Genomic DNA, 22,479 nt, shown 5'->3' on the forward strand with positions numbered 1-22,479 from the left:
ATATTTTTAAACTTTTATTTATTTATTATTTTTTGTATTTTAGTAAGGGTCTACAGGGTGTATAGGGTCTCACTACATAGATCAGACTTGTGATCTCCCTGCATTCAGCCTCCCAAGAGCTGGATTACAGGTGGGTGCCACCACACCCAGTCTCAATCACCCTCTCAGTGTGCCCTGGGGGGCAGGGCCAGCACCACAAGTGGGGGATAGAACCTCGGCTGCTGCATCTGCCTGAGCAGGCACTTCAATCCGCTGAGCTATTTGGCTGGCCCTTATATTTTTAAACTATTTTTTTTAAATTTTAGGGAAGGGTCTATAGAGTGTTCAGAGTCTCACTACTAGATCAGACTCATAGTGATCCACCTGTTTACAGTCTCCCAAGAGCTAGGATTACAAGCATGCTCCACAACACCCAGTCTCAAGTGCCACCTCAGAGTGCCCCGGGGGCGAGGCCAGCACTGCAGGCCCTGGGGATGAACCCCTGGCCACTGCACCTGCTTGCAGGCACTTTAATCTGCTGAGCTATTTGGCCAGCCCTATATTTTTAAACTTTTGGGCCAGGCTCTCCTTAAATTGCTAATTGCCCAGGCTGAGGCCAAACTGGCAGTTTTCTTACTCAGTCTCTGAGAGTGCTAAGATTACAGGAGCACACAACCATGCCTGGCTTTTGTTCATTTCTAGTCCCTGAAGGTGGGGCTTTCCCAAGCCTGTTCTCCTTCCTGGCTCATTCTATGGCACACAGCTCTGTAAGGCTCCCAGGCCTGCTCTCACCTCTTTGCCATCCACACTCAAATTGTTCCCAGAGTCTTTTCTCAGGCCTATGGAGAGATATTTTGCACTCTTCCAATATAATATAACATAATATTATAGCATAATTTTTTACCTGGCCAAAATTCATATTACCAGCAATAAGACAAATCAAAATTGGTATCACCTGATAGCTTACAATGAGGACACAGACTACTTCTGTGACATTCTTATCCAAGATGTATATTTTATGTCTAGCCTAAGGAAACACCAGACAAAGCCAACCTCAGGGCATCTTGTCCTGTAATCTTCGAAAGTGTCAAGGTTATGTTAAAGACTGAAGAACCATTCTAGATGGAAGAGACTAAGCAGATATGTCAACTAAATGCAATGTGAAATTCTGGATTGAACCTACTGACATAAAGGACATGACTGAGAACTAGCAAAACTTGAATGAACTCTGAGGATTCAATGGTCACATTAACAAAATTAGTTTCCTGATCTCTAAAGACATATGGCAGTTATGTAGGAGAGTTTTGCCCAAGAATATCCCTGTCTGCAGGAAATGCACATTAAAATGTTCTGGGTTGATGGAACATCATGTTAGAGTTACTCTCAGTTTAGGAGAAAGGTTCATATATCGCACTTGAAATCTTTTAAGTATGAAATTACATCAAAATAAAAATGGCAATTGAAATAATTTATCACACATCTCAAATGTGTGGGTTTTAAATTGTGTGCATTATAATGAACACAAAAAGTAAAAATGAAAACCACATGAGACAAAACACGAAGTTTTCTCTTCATTCCCAAGAAAGCATTTTTTAAAAAATTTTAGTAAGGGTCTACAGGGTCTCACTATGTAGATTGGACTCATAGCGATCCTCCTGTTTTCAACCTCCCAAACGCTGGGATTACAGGCATGCACCACCACACCTAGTCTCAATCGCTGTCTCAGCATGGCCCGGGGACAGGGCTGGCATGGCATGATGGGGATCGAACTGTGGTCCTTGAGCTCTGCTTAAGCAGGTGCTTTAGTCTGCTGAGCTGTCTGGCTAGCCTTCCAAGTGAGCATTTTAAACACCCCCGAGGATCTGCTTTCTTCCAAGTCCACCGTTCCTTTCTAGTCTCTCCGTTGAACAAGTCCTGTCTTCTATAGTTCCATCATCCAGAGAAGATGATCTCTGGGTTCTTTTCATCAGCTTGAAATGTCTCCCATCGTGTATCATCCAGATCTGTCATCTCCTTCCCTCAATCCTTGGAGATCCCTTCTGTCCTCCCTGTCTCCAACCCCAGCCCAAGGACACAGAGAGGGACCTGGAGTCTGGAGACCTGGTTCAGAGGAGAGGTGCATAGAAATTCCCCAGGTTGATCTTACCTGGATCTGTACAGTGTCCTTCTTGGGCCGATACCCATAATATTCCTCTTGGCGCTTCATGAACTTCCGGAAGTGCTCCTGGATGAGGAATGTGGCGTAGAACTTTCCCACTGTCACCTCATCATCTGCAGAGGAACCACAAAGGAGGTCCTGAAGGTGGAGATCTGACCCTGGGTCCAGAATAAGAAGCAGGCCTGGGCATCCTGGCCCTCTCCTCTTGTTGAGTTGGTCAGTGGGCACTTTCTGGCCTGAGGCTGGCATCTACCCTGCAGGGTGCCCATGGGGTCCATTTATAGTATTTACAGATTCTCGAAGGACTTCTTGAAGGGTTCTTTGCCCCTTATTCATCTGCACTGGTGGTCTCCCAGGGCAGCACCCACCTCCTATTGGAGGGATGACCTGGTCCAGAAGTTTCATGCTGGTTCTCTTCCAGATCTTCTTGATGATGGCCCGCAGCTCCTCGTTTGCCTGCTCAAAGTTACCTGGACAAGGGAAGAACAGGAATGACTCCAAAGCCATCCAGACTAAGCCACTTGGTAAGCTTGCCAACTACCCACCGAACCTTTCCCAGAACCAGTCACTAAGCAAACACTGGTTCAACATCCTGTTTAAAAATTCTTTTTGTTTATTATATTTGTTTTGCTTTTTAGAGACAGTGTTTCACTTTGTAGCTCATGCAGGCCTTGAACTCTTGGTTATCCTTCTGCCTCAGCCTCTCTGGAATTACAGCATGTGCCACCACACCCAGCTCTCAGTGTTCCTTAGAATGCTTATGGTGCTGCATAAGGATGAGGACAGCACTGTCCCCCTGAGGCAGCCCAGCCCTGGGGTCATGTGCTCATCCCCCACCATAACCTTGGCTTATCCTGCATGGCTCTAATTTGCTTCTCTATAACTCATGCCCTTCCAAGGAACCTGTCTGTGCTGCCTCAGTCATGTGCAGTGGCCCTGCTGTAGGATGGCCCTGATGCGGTGGGAGCCCTCAGCGCCAGGAGTCCAGGACATCCCACCCGATTCCTCTACACTCTTCCTGCCATGTCTATCTTCCCAGTAGGTGAAGACCTCTAGGCTTAGTGGGGTCAAGGTGGACTCCTATCAGCCTGCCTAATACTACCTGGGTCCTTCCCGTCCTTGCCTAGAGCCAACCTCAGGGCACCCACACCCAGCACTGACACTTCTCTAGCCCATAGGCATAGTTGAAAAGAGTGGGAACACATTCTTAGTAACCTTATGACCTTATCCTGCGTGAAATTTTTGGGCTGCCTCTGATCCCTGAGGGGCAAGCAAACTCTGTGGCTGTGGGCCACACTCCCTCTGCTTCTTCCTGTGGCCCTGCAGGATCTATGCCAGGAAGCATCCTCCAAGGGAAGGCAGGGGCTGCCCACTCGAAGCCTCACCTTCTGTCTTGATCTTGAGGGCTGTGCGCACCAGGGCGAAGAGTGTGGCATTGAAGGTAACCGTGCCGTCGCTATTCAGGGGCATGTTCATTCCCACCAGCCGCTGTGCAGGGAGAGGCAGGGATTGATGCAGAGCTGGGTTTAGGCCCAGCTGGAAGGTCATCCTCACCTGATCTGCGGGCCAGGTGGGGATGGGACCTGAGGGCTGGGATGCGGCTGACCAGGATGCCCTCCACAAGAGGACCCCGTGATGATGCGGACACTATCAAGGCTCTAGGTCATTAAGGACAGAATTGAAGACTTCTATAATTTGGCTCTTGAATGTCTCAAAAAAAAAAAAAAAAAAAGCCCATGCATAAAGGCTTGGTCTCCAGTGGCGCTGGAAAGCGAAGGAAACTTAAGGAAAAGGACTAGTGGGAGGTTTTAGGTCACTTAGGCTGTGCACTCAAAGAAGACTGTGGGACCCCTGTCTCTTCCTTTCAAGTCCTGGCCACAAGACGAATAGTTCTGCTGCAGCCCTCACTCCCACCATGAGGTACCACTCCCCAACCCCTCCAGAGACTTCAAATTAATGAATCTGCCTCACCTCAGGCTGGAACCCCCACAACTGTGAGCCAAAATGACACTTTTCTCTTTTTAATTTGATTCTCTTAAAACACAAGGACCCTGGAAACCACAGCTCTAACACAACTCACCCGTCAGGGCCTGGACAGCCCCTGCTCCTGCCGCCACCCCTGCACCTGTTCCTCTCTTGGGACTGCCCCGCCCTGGCAGTACTGGTTACCTTACATGCTACCCTGTGTGGGCAGAACTTCCCAAAGCCCAGAGGGGGCTGGATCCTCCTCAGCAGGGTCACCACATCCAGGTGCTTGATTCTCCCCCTGCAGGGTGACACAGACCTATATCACAACCCGGACTGGGTAAAGGGGAGGGAAGCAGGAGGCAGGAGACATGTGCCTTACTTTCCAAACATGCTTAGGAAATGGAAGCTCTGTACCCTTTTAACAGAAGAGACAATGTGAGTATAGTTGCCCACCACCAAGAACAGGCTCTCTTTTGGGGGTACAAAGAGAGGCTGACTTTTAGGGAGCAGTCTCTCAGACAGGAGATCTCCAGCTCTGGAATCTGGGTCTCATTTTCCCTGTGCCAAGAGCTACTTCAAATTTTGGTCAAGCCATGAGAGCCCTTGGGCTGTTATGAATAGAAGTAGACAGTAAGGACCAAGAGAGAGAAAAACCTACTTTTAGAGACTGGTCCAGAGCCAGAACACATCTTTTTTGTGACTGTGACTTTCTAGAATAGGCATAAAGCAGAGTAACCACAAAGGTCAAAGAAATGACCCAGGTAAGACACAAGGTGTGTGCTCTTGAGAAAATCATTTTGGAAGGTTCTACTGGCTTTTTCTTCTCCTGGGCTGACTGTAACAGAGATTGGGCATTTTCTGTTTGGTTTTAGAAGACTGAGTGAAGACTTGTGGGTGATTGGCAAAGGAAGCTAGATTTTTATCTTTTTGATGTAAACGCTTTAAACCCCAGCTGCTAAGGATGCCAGACAGACCTGCATTGAATCTAGGTACCATATTTTAGTAACCCAGCGAGACTTAATCTCCCTGAACTTTAGTTCGTCCTTTGTGCGATGGTCAGGGGACCTGTGCCATAGTTTGCTGCAGGAATTAAAGGAGGTAGTACACAGCATTTAACACAGGGCCTGGTGCCTGTGGAACATTCAGTAAATATGAGTTTGTTACCTTTTTAAAGGCAGAGTGTAAGAGAACAGTGTTTCTCAAGCTTTAACATGCATGTGGATGCCCTGTGGACCAAGTCAACATCTAAGAAAATTTTAGCTCAGCACATCTAGATGGGGCCTGGACACTGCATTTTAATCAAGCTTCAATGCAGCTGGTCAGTGGGGCTCTCTGGGACACCAGGTTAATAGCTCCTTTGGGGTACTGAGTTCCCAACTCCTGGGAGTGTCCAAGCAGAAGTCAGATGACAGTTTCCTAAAAAAGTCAAAGGTCTTCCCATCTGGGAGGCTATGGGATGCCTTCCAGCCCTGGGCCTCTCTGATTTTCTTGGCTGGGACTTGGAATAGATGAACAGTGTGACTCCTTAGAGGACATTAGGATTGGGACCAGGATGGAGGGGTGGACAGCCCAGCACAGAGCCTACAGCCTGTACTCACTTTGCCTCTGGGTCATACTCAGCCCAGATGGCCTTGAACTCATCCAGGTGATGAGGGCCCAGGATGGACCAGTCCCGTGTGAGGTAGTCAAAGTTGTCCATAATGACAGCCACAAAGAGGTTGATGATCTGTAAGAGAAGGACCAATAGCTCCAAAGGGAAGGGCAGGCAATGCAAGGCAACAGGGGATCTGGGAGCTAGGAGGTGTCTTCCAGGCATGGGGGCACAGCTTCTGCACCCTCATCCCAGGCCCCCTACACAATCCACATTCTATGCACCAGCAAAACTGTGCCCACTCTTGTTTTCCTCCATGGGCAGGCTTGGCCAGGGTGTTGTGCTTATTCTTTGAAATCCACCCTGAGAGGCTCTGTCCTACAATTCCTACCTCAACCTGCCACCCTACCCAGAGAGGCTGTGTCCCCACCTCTGTGCCCATGTCTCCTGCCTTTTCTGTCCCTGTTGGGGCATTGAGTTCTAGGGCTTGTTCACACATGGGCTCCTGTTCAGGTTTAGATCTAAAAAGTTCCTCAAAATTCTTCTATGTGTGGAAGGTAACTAGCTCATGGGGCATGACCCTCAGCAGTGGACTCATCCATCGATGAACTTAGTGGCTGGTGTGTGCTGGGAGATGAAGCCAGGTGGAGGTGGGTCACTGAGGGTCTGCTCTGCAGGGCTGAATTCTTGTCCCTATCTCCTCCCTAGACTCTCTGCTTCCTGCTGAGAAATAGCCTCTTGGCATGAGCTAAGCACCTTTTCTGGTACCATGCCCTTCTCTGCCACCCTGTATCTGCCCCAGAATCAGCTAACCAGAGACTGAAACTCTGAGCCAAAATCAGTCTCTCCTCCTTTCAGCTCTGGGCATTCAGCATCGTGTGTCCAACAACAGGAAAGTGAGCAGGACAATGTCCTTGCGCCTGTGAGCTCCAACTGGGTTGGGACCAGCTCTCACGGTTCTTCCATCCCCGGCACCTGGCCCTGTGCTTGCCATACATCAGACCCTCAAGCAGTAGCTTTGAGCCAATGTAGGAATGAAGTGCAGGAATGGGGGCCCGCGGTGTCTTCCATGTGGACAGACAGCAATCCTGATACTCAGGGCAACCTACGCCTCTGCTTGTAATGCCACTAGGATCCCTTGGGGATCTGTCATGGGAGTCTCACCCTCCTCACTATGGGACAAATTTCTCTTCCCCAAGGAATAGTAGGGTCGAGGAACAAGTAGGTATAAGTAGCTTTGTAGGAAACCCCTATCTATTTAGGACATGGCCCCATTAAATTCCTTTCCATTATTGGTTGTTAATGAATATACACATTATACGTGTGTGTGTGTGTGTGTGTGTGTGTGTGTGTGTGTGGCTGGCTCAGCCTACCCTGGGGGCTGGGCTGGCACAGCACGTGGGGTCGGGGATCAAACTGTGGTCCCTGCACTTTCCTAAGCTTGCCTAAGCAGGTGCTTTAGCCTGCTGAGCTGTCTCATCAGCCAATACACTATGAATTAAATAACAACATTCTGCAATTCTTCAGCCTGAAAAAAGTACACATACAAAAAGGCCACAGCCAACCTGACCGTAACAAGAGAGATCTAACCCAAAGCTCTCTGTGTCCCTGAGATGTATGCCTGGGAAACATAGCCAGCCAGAAAGGAGAAAGCAGGCCCTGCCTCCTTGGCTCCCCTCCCTGACCCAGCACTCCAGGCATCTCACCAGGAAGGCGCAGAGCATGTAGAAGCTGATGAAGTAGTAGTAGGCGAAGTTGGTGCCGCATGTATACTCCTCACCCGGGGCGTAGTCTGACTCTGGGTCACACAGCTTCCCATAGCTGCAGGCCAGCAAGATCTCCTGCCAAGCCTCACCAGTTGCACACCTGGAGGAGAGAAGTCCTGTGGGCCTGTGTGTCCTAGGGAGTGGCAGACTGGGGCTGCCCTCCACCCAGTGGAGTGGCTGAGTACAAAATGACGATGTTGGGCCACTTGCTCATGGATGATTAGAATAACCAAGGTGGTGACAGGTGAGCATGACACCAGGCAGAGAACCCTGCTGTGGAGCTGGCACTGCCAGTGCAGATCAGGACAGAGCAAAGTGGGGACTGTCATGGGTAGGGCGGTGGGGACTCTTGCCTGAAAAGCAGCAGCACAGCCTGGGGGAAGGTCTGGAAGTTGTTGTTCCGGTTTATTTGGGTTCCGTCCACCATAGCAATCTTTCCAAACATCTGCAAGTTACAAAGGGCTCTGACTTCACAGCCTAGATCCCAGAGTGGGGTTTTCCACTGCTTTTTCCCCAACTTCACCCCTACCTCTCTCCAATCCCTTCACTTCAGGCCTCAGGAGATCTGAAGCCTTAAAATCCAGATTACTTTCTAAGCCACCAAGCCAAAGAATAGGAGAGTGGGCCAGTTTGCCCAGCTGCAAGCAGACCTGGGGGTCACAGTGTCGACAAACATCCCCAGAGGAAGGCCTCCAGCCAAAGCCCTAGAGACAAGGTCTGGCTCTACAGTCCATCTGGATGCCAAGGTCCCTCCTAGGTTATTCCAGACTCATGATGTGGAAGCCTCTGGGACTAAAGTGCATGATCCCCTCTCCAGCCCCACAGCTAATCCCTGGGCTGCTGGGAGGCAGGAGGCAGATGGGGCCACATGCTGACTGGGCCTGCTCAGGCCTACAGGTATCTCCTCCAATGTGGCCATGGCTCATGCTTGGCCTGGAGTCTCTCACCTGCATGCCGATGACAGCGTAGATGAAGAAAAGCATGACAATGAGGAGAGCCACATATGGCAGGGCCTGCAGGGCCAGGAGAGAGTATCCATCAAGGCCCCACCACCAGCCTGCAACCCACACCCTCCTTCAGCTCAGGCCCCACCTGGCCTTAGGACCCCCAGGACTGCACCACTGGCTCAGCTCCATGTTGGGCTTCCCAGGTGAGTACAGTTTCCAGGACCCTGGTCCTCTGGGCAGGGCACCCACCTGGAAGGATTTGATGAACGTCCACAGCAGGGTGCGCACTCCCTCTGCCCGGCTCAGCAGCTTGATCAGCCTCATGACCCGGAACAGGCGGAAGAAGGCACTGGAGATGCGGGCACTCTCATCTGGGTCCTGTGGGGCAGTAGCCCCAGAGGTCAGTCTGGGGACAGCCCTTTGTCAGGGTAAGGGGCAGGGCAGGCAGGAGATGCAGTGTGTGTGTGTGTGTGTGTGTGTTGGGGTGATCTCCAGCCCCACCTCATGGCCCCTGCTGTCCTTTAGCTCTGGACCAACCCGGGGTTCAGGGCTCAGGGATGTTTGGCTGTAAGAAGGGCTGGAAGTGGAATGCCAAGCTGTGCAGAGAGTCTGAGGCTGCAGCCAGGCACCCTGCCAGCCCTCTGGAGCCTCCTGTTCACCTCCCTTTCTTCTTAAGATGGCACTGAGCTAAGGACCCTGGTGGCCCCTAGTGTCCTCCAGTGCTAAGTTCCACCAAATCTTGGTTGATCTATAGTAAATCCAACCTGTTCATTCTCCTCTGTTCCACCCTATTCTTGGCTGTTTTAAGCCAGGCAAGCACCTGCCCTTGTGCCAGCCTTAGACACAAGCATAACTTTTAAAGAAAGAACCCTCCCTGCCCCGCTTCCTGTGCCCCCAAAGCCTTGGCCAGGATGAACTGGGCTGCAGTACACGTGAGTACAGTCCTCCGGACTGCGGCCCCATCTGTATAGAGGGTGCTGGAGAGAAGCCTCACTTTGCAGTTTTGTGGGCTCTCAGAAAGCCACTACATTCATGCATGTTCTACCGTGGAGCCCCCCACCTCCACCCGGCCCCATCCCATGCAATGCAGGCAGCCAGCCCAGCATGCAAGCTGCGGGGCAGAGCCGGCCGCATGCAGGGCAGATTCATGCAGCCAGGAATTACAACGTTCCCGCAGCCTCCACCCAGGCAATACAGTCCCCCGCTGGAGGCCAGGAAAGTCTGTGGAAAAAAAGAGACGAGGAGAAGGGAGGAGAGGAGAGAGAGGAGGAGGGACACATGGGAGGGAGGTAAAGAGAGGTGTCAGAAAGGACAGACGCATGGGAGAGTTAAAGAGAGAAAAAGACAGAGGCAGGAGATGAAGGCCCCCAAGTGTTCAGTCAGGGGCAGGGGGTGAAGAGGGAAGACAAAGCTCTGTGGGAAATGTGAGGCCGGGGCGAGAAGGGAGGAGAGCGGACACAAACAGGTCCCTTCTCGACTCTGAGAGGCATCCGCAAGTTTCAAGGACTTGGGTGCTTCCTGTTTCCAGGTTACAGGGTGCAAGAGTGCCTTGGGAAGTACCTATTCATCATCCTTTTTCCCTGAGGCCCTAAGGGAAGTCCTGGCTGCAAAAGGCTAAAGTCTTTTAGGGGAGCCCAAGAACCCCCAGCAGATACTCCTCTGCCTGAGCCTGGGAGCAGGACCAAGGCCCACATCTGAGGGACCAGGCTTTTAAAGAGTGGATGCTCAGGGCGTGTGGGAGCTACAGTTCTTCCTGATTCCTTTAAGCTTCTCCCTGAGATCACATTTCCTGAGACTTCCTGTTTGGTCAAAAGAAGTCATTCCTTGTCCAAGTTTCAAGCAGCTGCGGGTAGACTGAACCTGAGCTTCCTCACTTCCCCTGTCAAGCACGCTGCGGCAGCTCTGCCCTTGACCCCTGGCTTCCCATCCTGGCTGCCTATCATAAGGACCCAGAAAGCAAAAAGAAAACAAAACACTTGTCTCTGATGGGTCCCCACCTAGACCAACGAAGCCAGCTTCTGCGGGCTGGGCCTGGGCTTCAGAGGTTTGAACACACTGTGTGTGATTCTCAGGTGCAGCAGGATGACTTCTGTGTGCAGAGCTGTGTTGTACACAGAGCAGACCGGCTGTGCAAGTGGCAGGCACGTGTGGCTGTGGCTGCTGTCCTGATGGGGTAACATCCCTACTATCCCACAAGCCCAGCAGATGTGGTGCTAGACCTTTCCCTGGTCTGCGTACCAGAAATATGTCAAGTTCTTGTTACTGCTGTAGTACTACAAACTGAACTCAGGGCATTTGCTCTGAGCTACATTCACAACCATTTTAATTTTTTTGTTTTAATTTTGTGACAGGGTCTCACTTAAGTTGCCCAGGATAGGCATGAGCATTTGATCCTCCCGCCACAGCCTCCCAGAATGCTAATATTATGGGCCTGTGCCACTGTGCCTGGCTGTAAGTCGTTCTAACATGACTTCAAACATATGTTACTGGTGGCTGGCGCGATAACTCAGCACCCTAAGCACCTACTGTGGCAAGCGTGGGGACCAGGGTTCGATCCTCTGCACCACTATTTAGCTGACCCCACTCACAGGCATACTGGGCTGGCCACCAAATCTGGGTGTGGTGGCACATGCCTGTAATCCCAACTCTGGGGAAGCAAAAAACAGGAGGATCACTAGAAGTCTGAGCTGTGTAGTGAGACCCTGTACCAAATACATTAAAAAAAAAATATGCTATTGGTAAGGGACATTTGGAATTCTAAAAAATCAAGCAGTGCCCAGTAACAACCTCTGTAACTAAAGAGTAAGAACTTCCATAACCTGGCCTCTGAAGCCAAGGAAACTGCTCTGATTTACCCAGGCATCCCCTACGCAGGCCTCAAACTTCTGCAAGTCACTATTTTTAATTTGATCTATTTATCTTGCTGTGCAGAGTTCTCTCTTTTGACTGTGCTTGTGTGGAGTGCTGTTCTCGAACTGTGGGGTCCTTTAGGATGTTATTTCCCCAGCAAATGCTGAGAGCTTGGGGATGCAGCGTGCACACACACACACACACACACACACACACACACACACACTAGCACACACTCTCGCACTCACTGGTTTTTCCCAGAGCCCACCCTAGTCCTTGTCAGTTCTGACAAGATGGAGTTCTGTCTGTCACTGTTTGTTCTGTGCATGGAGGATGGCAAGGGTTCCCAGGGCCCTCCACTGGGAGGCAGCCAAGGCCCTGGGTTCCTGCCAGGGCTTGCCTCGCACTGGAGACCCACTTCCTTGGTGGGATACTGCCATAGCCCTGGCGAGGGTGGCTCCGAAGGCGAAAGCCTTTTTCCACCTGCTCCCTTCTGCCTCTTTATTGTCACCCTTCCCCCGGATGCTGCTTGGCCAGTCCTGGGGAATGCTGCTTTTGGAGTTCAGCCTCCACCTCTCAGCTCCCCTCTTCCCTGTCTCCTCTGGCCTCCCTCACTCTGTAGGTCTCTAGCTTCAGATACCCACCAAGGCCATACTCCCTGGGTTGTGCTTATAAAACCTGGTAGGGGGAAATACAGGGTTCTCCTCCCATCTCCAGGACCTCTCCCCCTCCTTTAAATCTCTTGTTCCAACTCCTGTGGCCCTTTACTTTCTTAGTTCAGGCTTCAAGACAGATGAAGGATCAGACACACCTCCATGGCCAGCCCCTGCCACTATCCCCTCTCACCAGGGTCACTGCGGTGGCCCCCGAAATGCCCTCCCTGGACCAGTCCTGCTGTGCTCTTCAGTGAGAGCGCAGCACAGCAGCCAGAGTGATCCTTTTAGAACCAAAGGGCTCTCCTTTTTCTCAGAATAAAAGCCAAGGTCGCAGTGGTGGCCTTCAGGTACCTAGAGAATCTGAGCCCTCCTGCTCTCCTCCTCATCCCTGCCCTTCTCCACTTCAGCTAAGGGCTTCCTGCTGTTCCTCAAGCTCAGCAGTCATGCTCTCACCACAAGGCCTTTGCATATGCTCTTCTCGCTCCCCACAACACCCTCCATCTCCCCTCCCTGCATGGTTTATTCCCTTGTTTCATTGAGATCTCAAGTCCAGGCTCTCCTTGACACCCACCCTCCCCTTCCCTTCCACTCCACATCCTTATCTTCATTTATTTTTTTTCATATAATCTATTGTATGCTGGATTTATTTATTGTTCAGGGCCTCCATAATTTTATTTACTACAGTTTCTTTAGCACCAAGAACCATAGCTGACACGGGGGATGAATATTTGTGGCATAAATGAATGACTGAATCCCTAGAGAAAGGGCCCCTAGGTCTAGTCATTTTTCCCTCCTGCCCATCAGATTAACATGTTAGAAGTGGAATGCTAAACCTTGGGTGACTTCCCACCGCCTGAGCCATCCCGCACACTCGCACATGTCCACTTCCCTCCGCACACCTGACCCTTCCCTGCACATCTTTCACTGTGTCTCCTGCAGGGCCTGGGATGCTGCTCCCCTCGCCACCTCCCTGAAACTGTCCCTGAGCGCTGGCCTGGAGAGGACCTTTGCCTTCCCCAGCAGCTTGCCTAGCGCAGTTTGGTGCACTCACTCTGTGTCCACCTGGTAACTCCGTATCTCTGCCCTACAGGGGCATAGCTCCTTGGGGGGCACAAGCCATGGCTTGTCACCTTCCTCCCTGTAACCTCCAGGGTGCCATGTTGCCCACGCAGTGAGCACCCCACACATCTGAGGGCTGAGCAAGTGTTTTCTGCCCCACCCTAATAATGGCTCTGTTTGAGGGTACTCACATCGATCTCACTAAGGATGACATCAATAATGCTGCCAATGACAATCAGGAAGTCAAACACATTCCAGGGGTCTCCAAAATAGCCCTGGAAGGGAAAGATATGCGAGACTGCTCAGCTTTGGGAGGGGGGGGTCTGGCAGCCAGCAGAGGGCAGTGTTTCTGCCTACCATACTGCAGATCTTGGGGGCAGGCCACTGCAGGGTGCCCAGGCCCCCACTTCCCACTGGCACTTTCAGCCCACCACCCTCGCCCTTTGGCTCCTTCATTCTCTTCCTCTAGAACGCACAGTGGTGTGAGGGCTGTTGGGAAGTAGGAACTTGGGACGTTTTCCTGGCAGGGAGTAATTTCATCCCAGAGCCTTTCTTAAAGTCCAGACTGACGTTTAACAAAGCAGAAAAACAGGAAGGCTGTGCTGGGCTGAGAGCTGTGACATTGGGCTTGGGAACCAAATTTTAAAAAACAACAACAAAAACAAGCTGGCAAGGTACTCCCCTGGCCAGGGCTGTGCTTTGGAGCAGAAAGAAAGCAGAGGATTGTAGGATGAGCTCGAAGAAAGGGCCGGGATGAGGTAGCCGCCAACACTATCAGCCAATTCTGGCAGCTTAAAGTTTCACCCACCCTGCACCTGGCCTCTGCAGGTAGAGGTGGACAAAAGACTGGGCAGGTGGGAGCATAACTGTTGGAGAAGGAGCCTTTCGTAGAATGAGAGAACGTGGAGCCAGATACCTGAGACTCCAGCAGGCGGCTGCTGCCTCTGGCCTGTGCCCCAGCACTCACCCGAGCTTTAAAGGCCATAAGCTTGAGGATCATCTCCAGGGTGAAGATGATGGTGAAGGCCACGTTGAGGATGTCTGAGATGTGGTTCATCTGCTCTGACTGGTTGTAGTGCTGCAAGAAGGATGTGGGAATGGTGGGCTGGGAGTCCCAGCCTGTAGATTGTGTTCTTCGAGCTGCACCACTTCCTGGGCAGTCCTTTCCCTCAGTGGGCCCCTCCTTGACCTTGGTTTAGCTTTGTTTTAATGAAGACCTGCTTCAGCAGGTCCCTGAATTCTACCAACCTGCAAAGATGCCTCTCAACCCACACCCACCACGAAGAGACAACGGAAGGAGAGGGAGAGGGAGAGGGGAGTTTCTTGAAGTTTAAGTCCTACTAAGTGTTTCAGGGCTTCAAGCCCAGAACTCATGGGAAAAGAGGAAGGGAGGTCCTCAAGGGGGGCTGTGACAGGTTCCATGTAGTCATTTGGATACAGGGGTAGGAGGGAAGGTTCCTGGATACTGTGGTTGATGTCAGGATTGGACAGTGGGAAATGGAACACAGCAAGTTTTCTGTGCCCACGTGCTGCCCCCAGTGATGTTGGCATTTCAGGCTGGCATTTAAATTGGTAACCTTGGCATCCTTAACCCATAGCTACGGCCTATCCTAAATCCACATCCTTATACATCTCTTCTTTTCTTTTTCCTTTAGGAAGTTGATTAAGTCTCATCCCTTCCACAAAACCTTTCCAGGTAGTTCAGATGACCTGATGGTTGCCCTTGTTCAATTTGGTCTGATTCAGCCCAAACCCAAGCCAGTGTTCAAGATCCTCTATGGGATGTGGGTCTGCCGGCTTGGTGAATTTCTTTCCATAATCTCATGGCTGGATGATAGGTGACCTTATTGTTGGGTGTGTCCTGGGCTCCTAGCGGCAGGGAGCCTAACTGTGCAATCCTATTTATATAGAGTTTAAATGATCACATCCTTAATTAAGGCTTGATAATGAGGCTGCTGATTATACTGTAAGGGGTGCTCAACTCCTAAGAGGCACACCTGTTCTGTGAACAGTAAGCCCATTTCTCTTGGGACAGAGCCCAGATTCCCACAGTCACCATTCAGATTTGCAGTAGCAGAAGAAAAATAAAGGAAACCCTTTCCACTTCTTATACTTCCTCCTCTTCTTGGAATCTCCTGTTTACAGAATCACCACACTATCTGTATGTTTGAATTTGCTCCTGAAGAAACTCTAAGTATGTGATGACAAAGCAGAGAACCGACTTCCTGTGTCCTGTGCAGCATTGCACCGTGCAGGACTGGCATGTAGTAGGTGCTCTGGAAAGATCCACCTGGGGACACCAGGGAACCTGCCAAGCTCACCCTGCTCTGCTCGGGCCCAGGGCCCAGTCCAGACAGTCTCAGCTCCTGGGATGCCCCTCACCTGCATGCCCAGGCAGATGGTGTTGAGCATGATGAGTGCAAACATCAGGTATTCAAAGTAGGAGGAGGTGACGATGTACCACACCTGATACTGGTACGGGTTTTTGGGGATGTAGCACCTCAGTGGGCGGGCCTTCAGGGCATACTGCACACATTGGCGCTAGGACAGAACACAACGGGGAGGTCAACACCAAGCCTCCCTCCCTCTCCTCACCTACATCCCTGGGCTTGAAGGAATCCCACATTTTGTGCCCTGCATCCACAGCTATAGCCAGGAGCTTGGAGCCAAGGGGCTCTATGGACTGGGTTCTCTTTGATTATCACAGCCCATTCTGACCACAGGTTCCTTTCTTTGAGCATCATGGAGATTCCAGGAGAAGACCCTTCGCCCCATTTCACCAACTGGGATAGCTTCAGGTTGGAGATAGAGTGGGGTATGTGAAGGTTGGAACTGGGCATCAGATGGAGGTTCTGGGGTTACCCTGTAGGATGCTCTTCCTTGGCTAGAGCCCACAGTGAAGGCAGTGGGAGGCTGTTGGGGCCCAGCCCTCCATCCTCAGCTCAAGCCCAGGCACCTGGTTCTTGTCCAGCTCACAGTTCTTGTACTCGGTCTCGCCCTGCTCCTGGAAAGTGACGATGACAAAGCCCACAAAGATGTTCATCATGAAGAAGGCAATGAGGATGATGTAAATGATGAAGAAGATGGCCATCTCCACTCGGTTGTTGTAGATGGGGCCCACGTCCTCCTCATTTGCATCTATGGCCTTGTACAGCAGCCTTAGGAGAGGAGAGGATGGGTGAAGAGGAGGGGCCAGACAGGATGATGAGGCTGAACTGGGCTGGGACACATGGGCGTGGGTAGGTAAGGAGTAAGTGGGGAGAAGGCAGCACTTGGCAGCAAGGACTGGCGCTGATCCTGGCCTGGGCCTGCCTTTGCCATGGCGCCCTCTCTATCCCTAACCTAACAGTAGGTTCCCTTGTGAGGAGGGAGGCACACAGCCATGAGGGAGGGGCCACATCTTCTTAGAGCCCCTGATCTGGCTCACGTTGAAGGGCCCAGTCAACACACAGGTCCTACAATCCACCAACAATGCCGCAGACTCAGCATGGTGTGGTGGCAGTAGCAGGAAGGCCAGTAGACTTCCTGGCCCTGCCTGAACTGTGCCCCTGGTGGACCTGGGCATGGTGCTCACTCACTGAGGCCATCCTTCGAAGGTTGAAACTGTGAAGAGTGACATCATGGCTGAGAGCACGTTGTCAAAGTGGAAGTCGTTGTGTAGCCACTGTCGGGGACGCAGTTCTATCTGGGTGGGGTCCCCATCCTTGTACACGTAGTAGAAACCCCTGAAGTAAGGAGGCCCAGTCACTTCACTGAGCATGGCTGGGCCACCTCTGCCCCACTCCCATCTTCGGGGTGGTCAGTGTGCAGGAAAAGAGAGGGTCCAGATCTGGGACCAGAGGGGACACCACCAGACACTCCCTCCCCACAGTGGCCCAAGGAAACGGGCTTCCCTCCTGGGCCTCCTGGCCCCTCATATGAGGCCCCTGCCAGGTGACCCCTCCCACCAAGCCCCCAGTCCGTGGAGCAGCACGCACTTGCACTCCTCTTCTGTCATCTTGGATAAGTCATTGCAGCTGAAGAACTTTCCCTGCATCCAGAGAGGGAGGGCGGGAGGGAGAACACTGTCATGGAAATGGGACCGAAAAGGGGGCTGTGGAGAAAGGAAGGCCAGCTTCTCTCCTCCTCTTAGAGGGTCCTCACCATGAGCAGGGGCCCAAAACAGCCTTTCTCTTTCAGCATCATCCATCCCCACAACTTCCCCTGGCATCCCCCCTGGCCTAGATGCAGGTAGGAAGCCAGCACCTTCCATGAGCACTGACTGAGCGCCCCAGGCTGGGCCACATGGGGTGAAAATGTGTGCACGGGAGGCTGCTACCTGCCCTTTCCTCCAGGATCCATGGCAACTGAACCCCTTCACCTGCCTGGATGTTACAGGCCAGCGCTCTTGCCCAAAAGGGTCATGGTAGCCCAAGCAAGGGCAGATCTTTCTCATTCCTCCAGCGTGTCTGGTGCCTTGCTGTGCACCTGGCTGGGTGGTCCAACACCGATGCCCTCAGGGGGACTCTGGGGCCCTAAGCCTGAGGAAGGGCAGTTGTTTGCTAGACAAGGAGGTGACAGCCACATGATGCAGGTTGGTAGAATGTCCTGACATGATAGGCACCCTCACTCCTCAGGACAGTACAATACGACCCATCCCCTGGAAGGGCCTCCAGGAGCCTGTCTTGACTACTTTCCCTAGTGCCTGTTCCCTGACCTCTATTTCTATGCCCTGAAGAAAACCTGAGAGTTAGAGGTATGCAGAGATCAGAGCTCTATGGAAGGGGATACTCTTGTAGGAGTGATTCCTAGAGAGGACTGAACAGCTATGCTCTCCTAGGAAAGGCAGAACAGAATCAAGCCAGACCCAGATATGAAACGAAGGCCTACTGCACCCAGGACCTCCAGCAGATAATGTGGTGGAGACGTCCCAACTGGTTACACGGGATGGAGAAGGTGGAGGTGTGGGGTTGTGGTGGGGTGCATTAGACAGGTCTGGCAGAACAGGAGGCAGGGGCAGGGTGGTAAGGGGGTGTGACTGCTGAGCCTGTTGGTCAGGGCTGGCACAGTGGTGATGGTGGTTGCTGCGCCACAAGACTATGGGCATGATCCAGGCAACTGGATCTAGACTAGAGCCACCTTAGCCTGTGTACTCAGGGACATCCATTCTTCCCATTTTCCTGGAGGGAAAAGTAAGAGTTGGACTTCGTGAGGGGGGTTCTGGAGGTGGGACCAGGAAGGCTTACCTTGAAGAGCTGGACTCCAATGCAAGCAAACATGAACTGCAGGAGTGTGGTGACCAGGACAATGTTCCCAATGGTGCGGATAGCCACGAACACGCACTGTACCACATGCTGGAGAGAGAGGGCCAGGCCTGTACCAGCTGCACCCCACGGCCACAGCCAAGGGACCCCAGGTATGCAAGACTCCCGCCTCCCAGAGAGCTCTCAGGAAATATCACACCCCCCACATAACTGAGGAGATGGACCAGAGCCCCAGCCATGGCTGGGCAGTGTTCTGGAGCGGGGACCCTTTCTCCCCCACCCTGGACCCCTCGCACCTTTAGCCCTTTGGCCCTGTTGATGGCTCGGAGTGGCCGAAGCACCCTGAGCACCCTCAGGATCTTCACCACTGAGATGGCGCTGGACCTGTGGGAGGTGCATGGGGGGCTGAATGCAGCCAATCCCGCCCACCCAACTGCCTCTCCACGTGGCCACCTTTCTGCTCCTGAGCACTTCCACCTCCCTTGGCCCTAGACTGTGCATGTCCAGCCCTGGTAAAGCTGCTCCTTACTAGCAGGCCAGCGCTAGCTCTCACAGATGGGCCACATAGCAGAATAGGGGCTTCCTCTCCCAACAGAGTGGCCCAGTGGGGGACTGTGGTCTCCCAGAGAGAGAGGGCACTGTTCTCTGTCTTCCTTCCCAGTGCCCATGACAGGGCTCTGCCCATTGAACACTGCCACTCCAGTCCAACTGGTTACCACCCATGGGCTCCCCCATCCACAGCCCTGAGAGACCCTCCTCATGATGCCCACCAAGCAGAGGGTAGCCCTCCCACTCTGAAGCCCATGCCCAGTGCTGGCTTCTGCCACTGCTCACTCAAGCCCCATGGAAATGAGGGACACGGCCACCACCAGCAGGTCCAGGATGTTGAAGTAGTTGCGGCAGAAGGAGCCCTTGTGCAAGAAGGCACCGTAGGTGGTCATCTGGGGGGAGAGGGGCACCGTCCTGGATGGGAGAGGCTTGGGGACTGATCATCCCACAAAGAAGGCTTTCTCTCCTGAGTCTGACCAGGAAAGGCACTTGCTAAGGCTTCCCTAGCAGCCTAAATGCACTGCCCTGCTCACTGCTCCCAGTGGAGTGGGCCTGCTCAGGGCAGCAACCAAACTCCTCTGCCTCCCCAGGAAACTTGGGAAGTCTCCTCTGGCCAGGACTGCTGAGCTGAGCTGAGCAGCCCCTGCAGACTCCAACCTTCAACAGGGCCTGGACCTCCTCTCTCACCCCTCTGTAGTCCCCTTCCCAGCTTCTGCCTCCCTGCCCCCTCACAGGTTTCTTCTCTAACCATCTTTGCACAAGCCTCTTACATCCTCACAGTTGGCTGGGGAAGCTTTTCCTGTCATTCAAGTCCCTGTATGAGTCTATCTCTTGCTATTCCAGCCCCAGTACCCAGGGCTCCTTTTGTATGCAGTATATTTCAGCCCAAAGGGGCCACTGCTTCCTCTCTAAGCACATCCCCACACCTTACAGTATATTTGTCATTGTCCTCCTAGAATCTCCAGGCTGTCTCTCCCTGATAAAGTCCTGTCTGACTTCAAGGCCTAGATCTAATGTCTCCACCCTCACAAAGTCCCTGACCTCAGGGAAGCCACCATAAACTTCTGCTCAACTCAGTAGCTGAGGCCCTGCGTTAAGAGCAACCCCAGGGTCTGCTGGGGCTGGCTCCTGTGTGTGCTGCCCTCCCCTCTCCTTGTGGGTGATGAGGAATGTTGGGGCTACTGGGTTTCAGGCTCAGAGGGGTCCTCCCCATCCCCAGCCCACTGCCCCTGTGATGGCTTCAACACAATATGCTGTTCCTGAGGTCAGGAAGGATGTGCTGCAGATAAGGGACAAAAAGGACACCACAGGACAGAGCTGCCAGGCCAGACAACAGTCGCTTCTCTGGATACTCCTGGAGGGAAAGACCTTTCCAACCACTAATAACTAAGGTCTAGGTGCAAATCCAGCTCCCAGGTCTGCTCTTAAGCTTATATGGCGGAAAGGTGCCAAAGACTTTGTAGCCATAGGTGTGCCCTGCTGAGAGCTGGCAGGCGACACCCTGGCTGGACTCCAAGTCCCCAGCCTTCCAGCCATCCACCCACTCACTGTCTCACCCTGTCATCTCCTAGCTCCCATGAGGCCTTCCTACCACGTCCACTTTCCTCCTGCTCTTCTCCCACCCCTTAGTCCAGCCCTGAGTGTGTCCACTGGATGCAAGTTGGAGCCACATCAGGAAGTGCCCCTTCCTCTCAGAGGAGCCCCACACCCAGGGATGTCTATCCCAGAGCCTCACTCACCTTGAGGACAATCTCCACGGTGAAGACAGAGGTGAATGCAATGTCAAAATACCCGAGGATCTGGGGATGAGGCAGGGGAGAAACAGCCACTGAGAGGAAGGTGGGCACTGGTGCCACGTCCACCATTGCTAGCATCGCTATTGTCACCCAAGCACACAGAGAGCGCCTGCCTTGCTCCCTGAGTGACAGTGCACTTCAGGGCAAGGGAGGGTCATCCTGAACTCTAAGATTTGAGGCCTGCTTGCAGCCACCTGGACACCCGAATGAGAAGTGTGTGCTGGAGGTGGGAGGTTCCTGAGCCAGCAGAAGGGGCCTCCCTCACCTGGTTCCTTGTGGATTCCGCACGGATAGGGTCCTCGGCAGCTAGCGCAGCACTGCTGAGCAGGATGAAGAGCAGGATGAAGTTGGTGAACCAAGTGGCGTTGACGATGCGGTGACACAGGACACGGATCCTGGTGTGGCAGAAAGGGGGGACAGGGGCCCTGTGGGGGCTGCTGGAAGCCTGGGCTCTACCCACCTCTGTCCTGAAGAGGACCAATGGATCCATGCCCTGTCCCCCAGGGCCAACAGGAAGCATAGCCTTGCATTGGAATGGTCCTCTGCTTGGGACACAAAGGGACTCTGGCCTCCTCTATTTTTGTCCTGTCTCCCAAACGAGACCCCCCTGCCACCTGCTGCCCAGTGTATCACAACCTGGAAGCTCCCCCACAAGGGATGAAGCAGGCTGACCTCCAATGGAGGCCTGACCTTGTGAAGCCCTAAGCACATCCTGTCTGAAACTTCTTGGAGAGGAGCCAGTGTGCATGACCCCGTTAGGTGTGAAGACTGATAGGTTTAAAGGCATTGCCCTTCCTTGAATTTTATTTTACTTTTAAAGGTTTTCTGTTTTTGGTGTTGGTGCTGGAACCCAGGCCTTCGGGCCTGCTTGGCAAGTGCTCCCCGCCCCTGAGCCACACTCCTGCCCAGTACTAGCATTTGAAAGAGAACACATGATCTTAAGTTCAAGGAGCAAGTTTCTCATGGGTAATCATAGGCATGGAGAATGAAGCAGTCCTTTCAGAGCAGGAAAGCAGCTTTTTCTGAGGGCTGCATCTGTCACCCAACATGGCACCAGGGGGACACCCACTTATTGGTGGGGCTGAAGATGAAGAAGGAGCTGGCTTCCGGAATGGGCACTGCTTTCTCTTTCAGCTGCAGCTCAGCCAGGGGGCGTGGCCGGGGGCTCACTGGAATCTCAGGTTCATCTTCCTCGTCATCCCCTGTGGGGAGAGAAGGAGAGATTAGGAATGTCTCCCCAAACTTCGCAATGCCCTTGACTTCTGTGCTCAGAGGCTTCCCAGTGGTCCCTGCCACCAGCAAGCAGAGGAGACCGTGGGCCACCGTGGAGAACATGGTGTTACCAGGGCCCAGCCTGGGCATCTCCCTTGCCCTTCAAGGAGCAGACCTGAACTGTCAGGAGTCTGGAGGCTGGGCCCATGAGTCTCCATGTTGTACCTTCTGTACTCCCACACCTAGCTAGGACAGCAGGGGCTGCTTCGGGAGATGAGAGCTCTAGTCCTGCCTCTCACTTGCTGTGCAGTACCAGACAAGCCCAAATTGTGAATCTGGGGCCTGGAAAGTTGTCACAATAAAGGAACTTCTGAACTCGGCAGCTACGCGAGAATTCTGAAAGCAATAATTTCAGAGGAACTTTCGGCATCAGTATTTCTTGAGCACCAGGGACAGGACCATGGCAGGCACAGGCGGAAGCAGAGGAAAGAGAGAAGGATGTCCCCACCCTGCTCTCCAGGCTTGGGGTCTCACGAGCGAGTGCACCAGAGCACTGGGTGTGAGGACCCAAAGAACACACTGTGCACTCCCTGGCTTCCTCTTGGTTCCTCCCTGCTCCTCCCAAGCCCGGCAGAAGCCTCTGGAAGCCAAGAACTCCAGATTTTGCTCTCCGCTGTGGAACCAGGGAGGGTTCCCACCACGCCC

At 52.8% G+C, this 22,479-nt stretch overlaps 1 protein-coding gene across 1 annotated transcript in view; it reads right to left on the reverse strand.

The window, feature by feature from the left end:
• Cacna1s (calcium voltage-gated channel subunit alpha1 S) overlaps nucleotides 1-22,479 on the reverse strand; it is a 73,904-nt gene that overhangs the window by 4,793 nt on the left and 46,632 nt on the right. Inside the window, exons 17-38 of the mRNA XM_004625329.3 lie at nucleotides 21,632-21,764; nucleotides 20,828-20,957; nucleotides 20,506-20,565; nucleotides 19,052-19,158; nucleotides 18,514-18,601; nucleotides 18,200-18,307; nucleotides 16,952-17,004; nucleotides 16,553-16,699; nucleotides 15,931-16,132; nucleotides 15,357-15,515; nucleotides 13,942-14,052; nucleotides 13,166-13,249; nucleotides 9,574-9,630; nucleotides 8,659-8,787; nucleotides 8,410-8,475; nucleotides 7,816-7,907; nucleotides 7,403-7,562; nucleotides 5,704-5,831; nucleotides 4,307-4,403; nucleotides 3,523-3,625; nucleotides 2,506-2,607; nucleotides 2,126-2,250 (exon numbers count right to left, since the gene is read on the reverse strand). Of these exons, the coding sequence (XP_004625386.1) occupies nucleotides 2,126-2,250; nucleotides 2,506-2,607; nucleotides 3,523-3,625; nucleotides 4,307-4,403; nucleotides 5,704-5,831; nucleotides 7,403-7,562; nucleotides 7,816-7,907; nucleotides 8,410-8,475; nucleotides 8,659-8,787; nucleotides 9,574-9,630; nucleotides 13,166-13,249; nucleotides 13,942-14,052; nucleotides 15,357-15,515; nucleotides 15,931-16,132; nucleotides 16,553-16,699; nucleotides 16,952-17,004; nucleotides 18,200-18,307; nucleotides 18,514-18,601; nucleotides 19,052-19,158; nucleotides 20,506-20,565; nucleotides 20,828-20,957; nucleotides 21,632-21,764 (2,441 nt within the window). The remainder of the gene's footprint in view (nucleotides 1-2,125; nucleotides 2,251-2,505; nucleotides 2,608-3,522; nucleotides 3,626-4,306; nucleotides 4,404-5,703; nucleotides 5,832-7,402; nucleotides 7,563-7,815; nucleotides 7,908-8,409; nucleotides 8,476-8,658; nucleotides 8,788-9,573; nucleotides 9,631-13,165; nucleotides 13,250-13,941; nucleotides 14,053-15,356; nucleotides 15,516-15,930; nucleotides 16,133-16,552; nucleotides 16,700-16,951; nucleotides 17,005-18,199; nucleotides 18,308-18,513; nucleotides 18,602-19,051; nucleotides 19,159-20,505; nucleotides 20,566-20,827; nucleotides 20,958-21,631; nucleotides 21,765-22,479) is intronic.

The sequence above is a fragment of the Octodon degus genome, unplaced genomic scaffold (assembly GCF_000260255.1).
Source record: "Octodon degus isolate 3935 unplaced genomic scaffold, OctDeg1.0 scaffold00009, whole genome shotgun sequence".
Classification (NCBI taxonomy): domain Eukaryota; kingdom Metazoa; phylum Chordata; class Mammalia; order Rodentia; family Octodontidae; genus Octodon; species Octodon degus.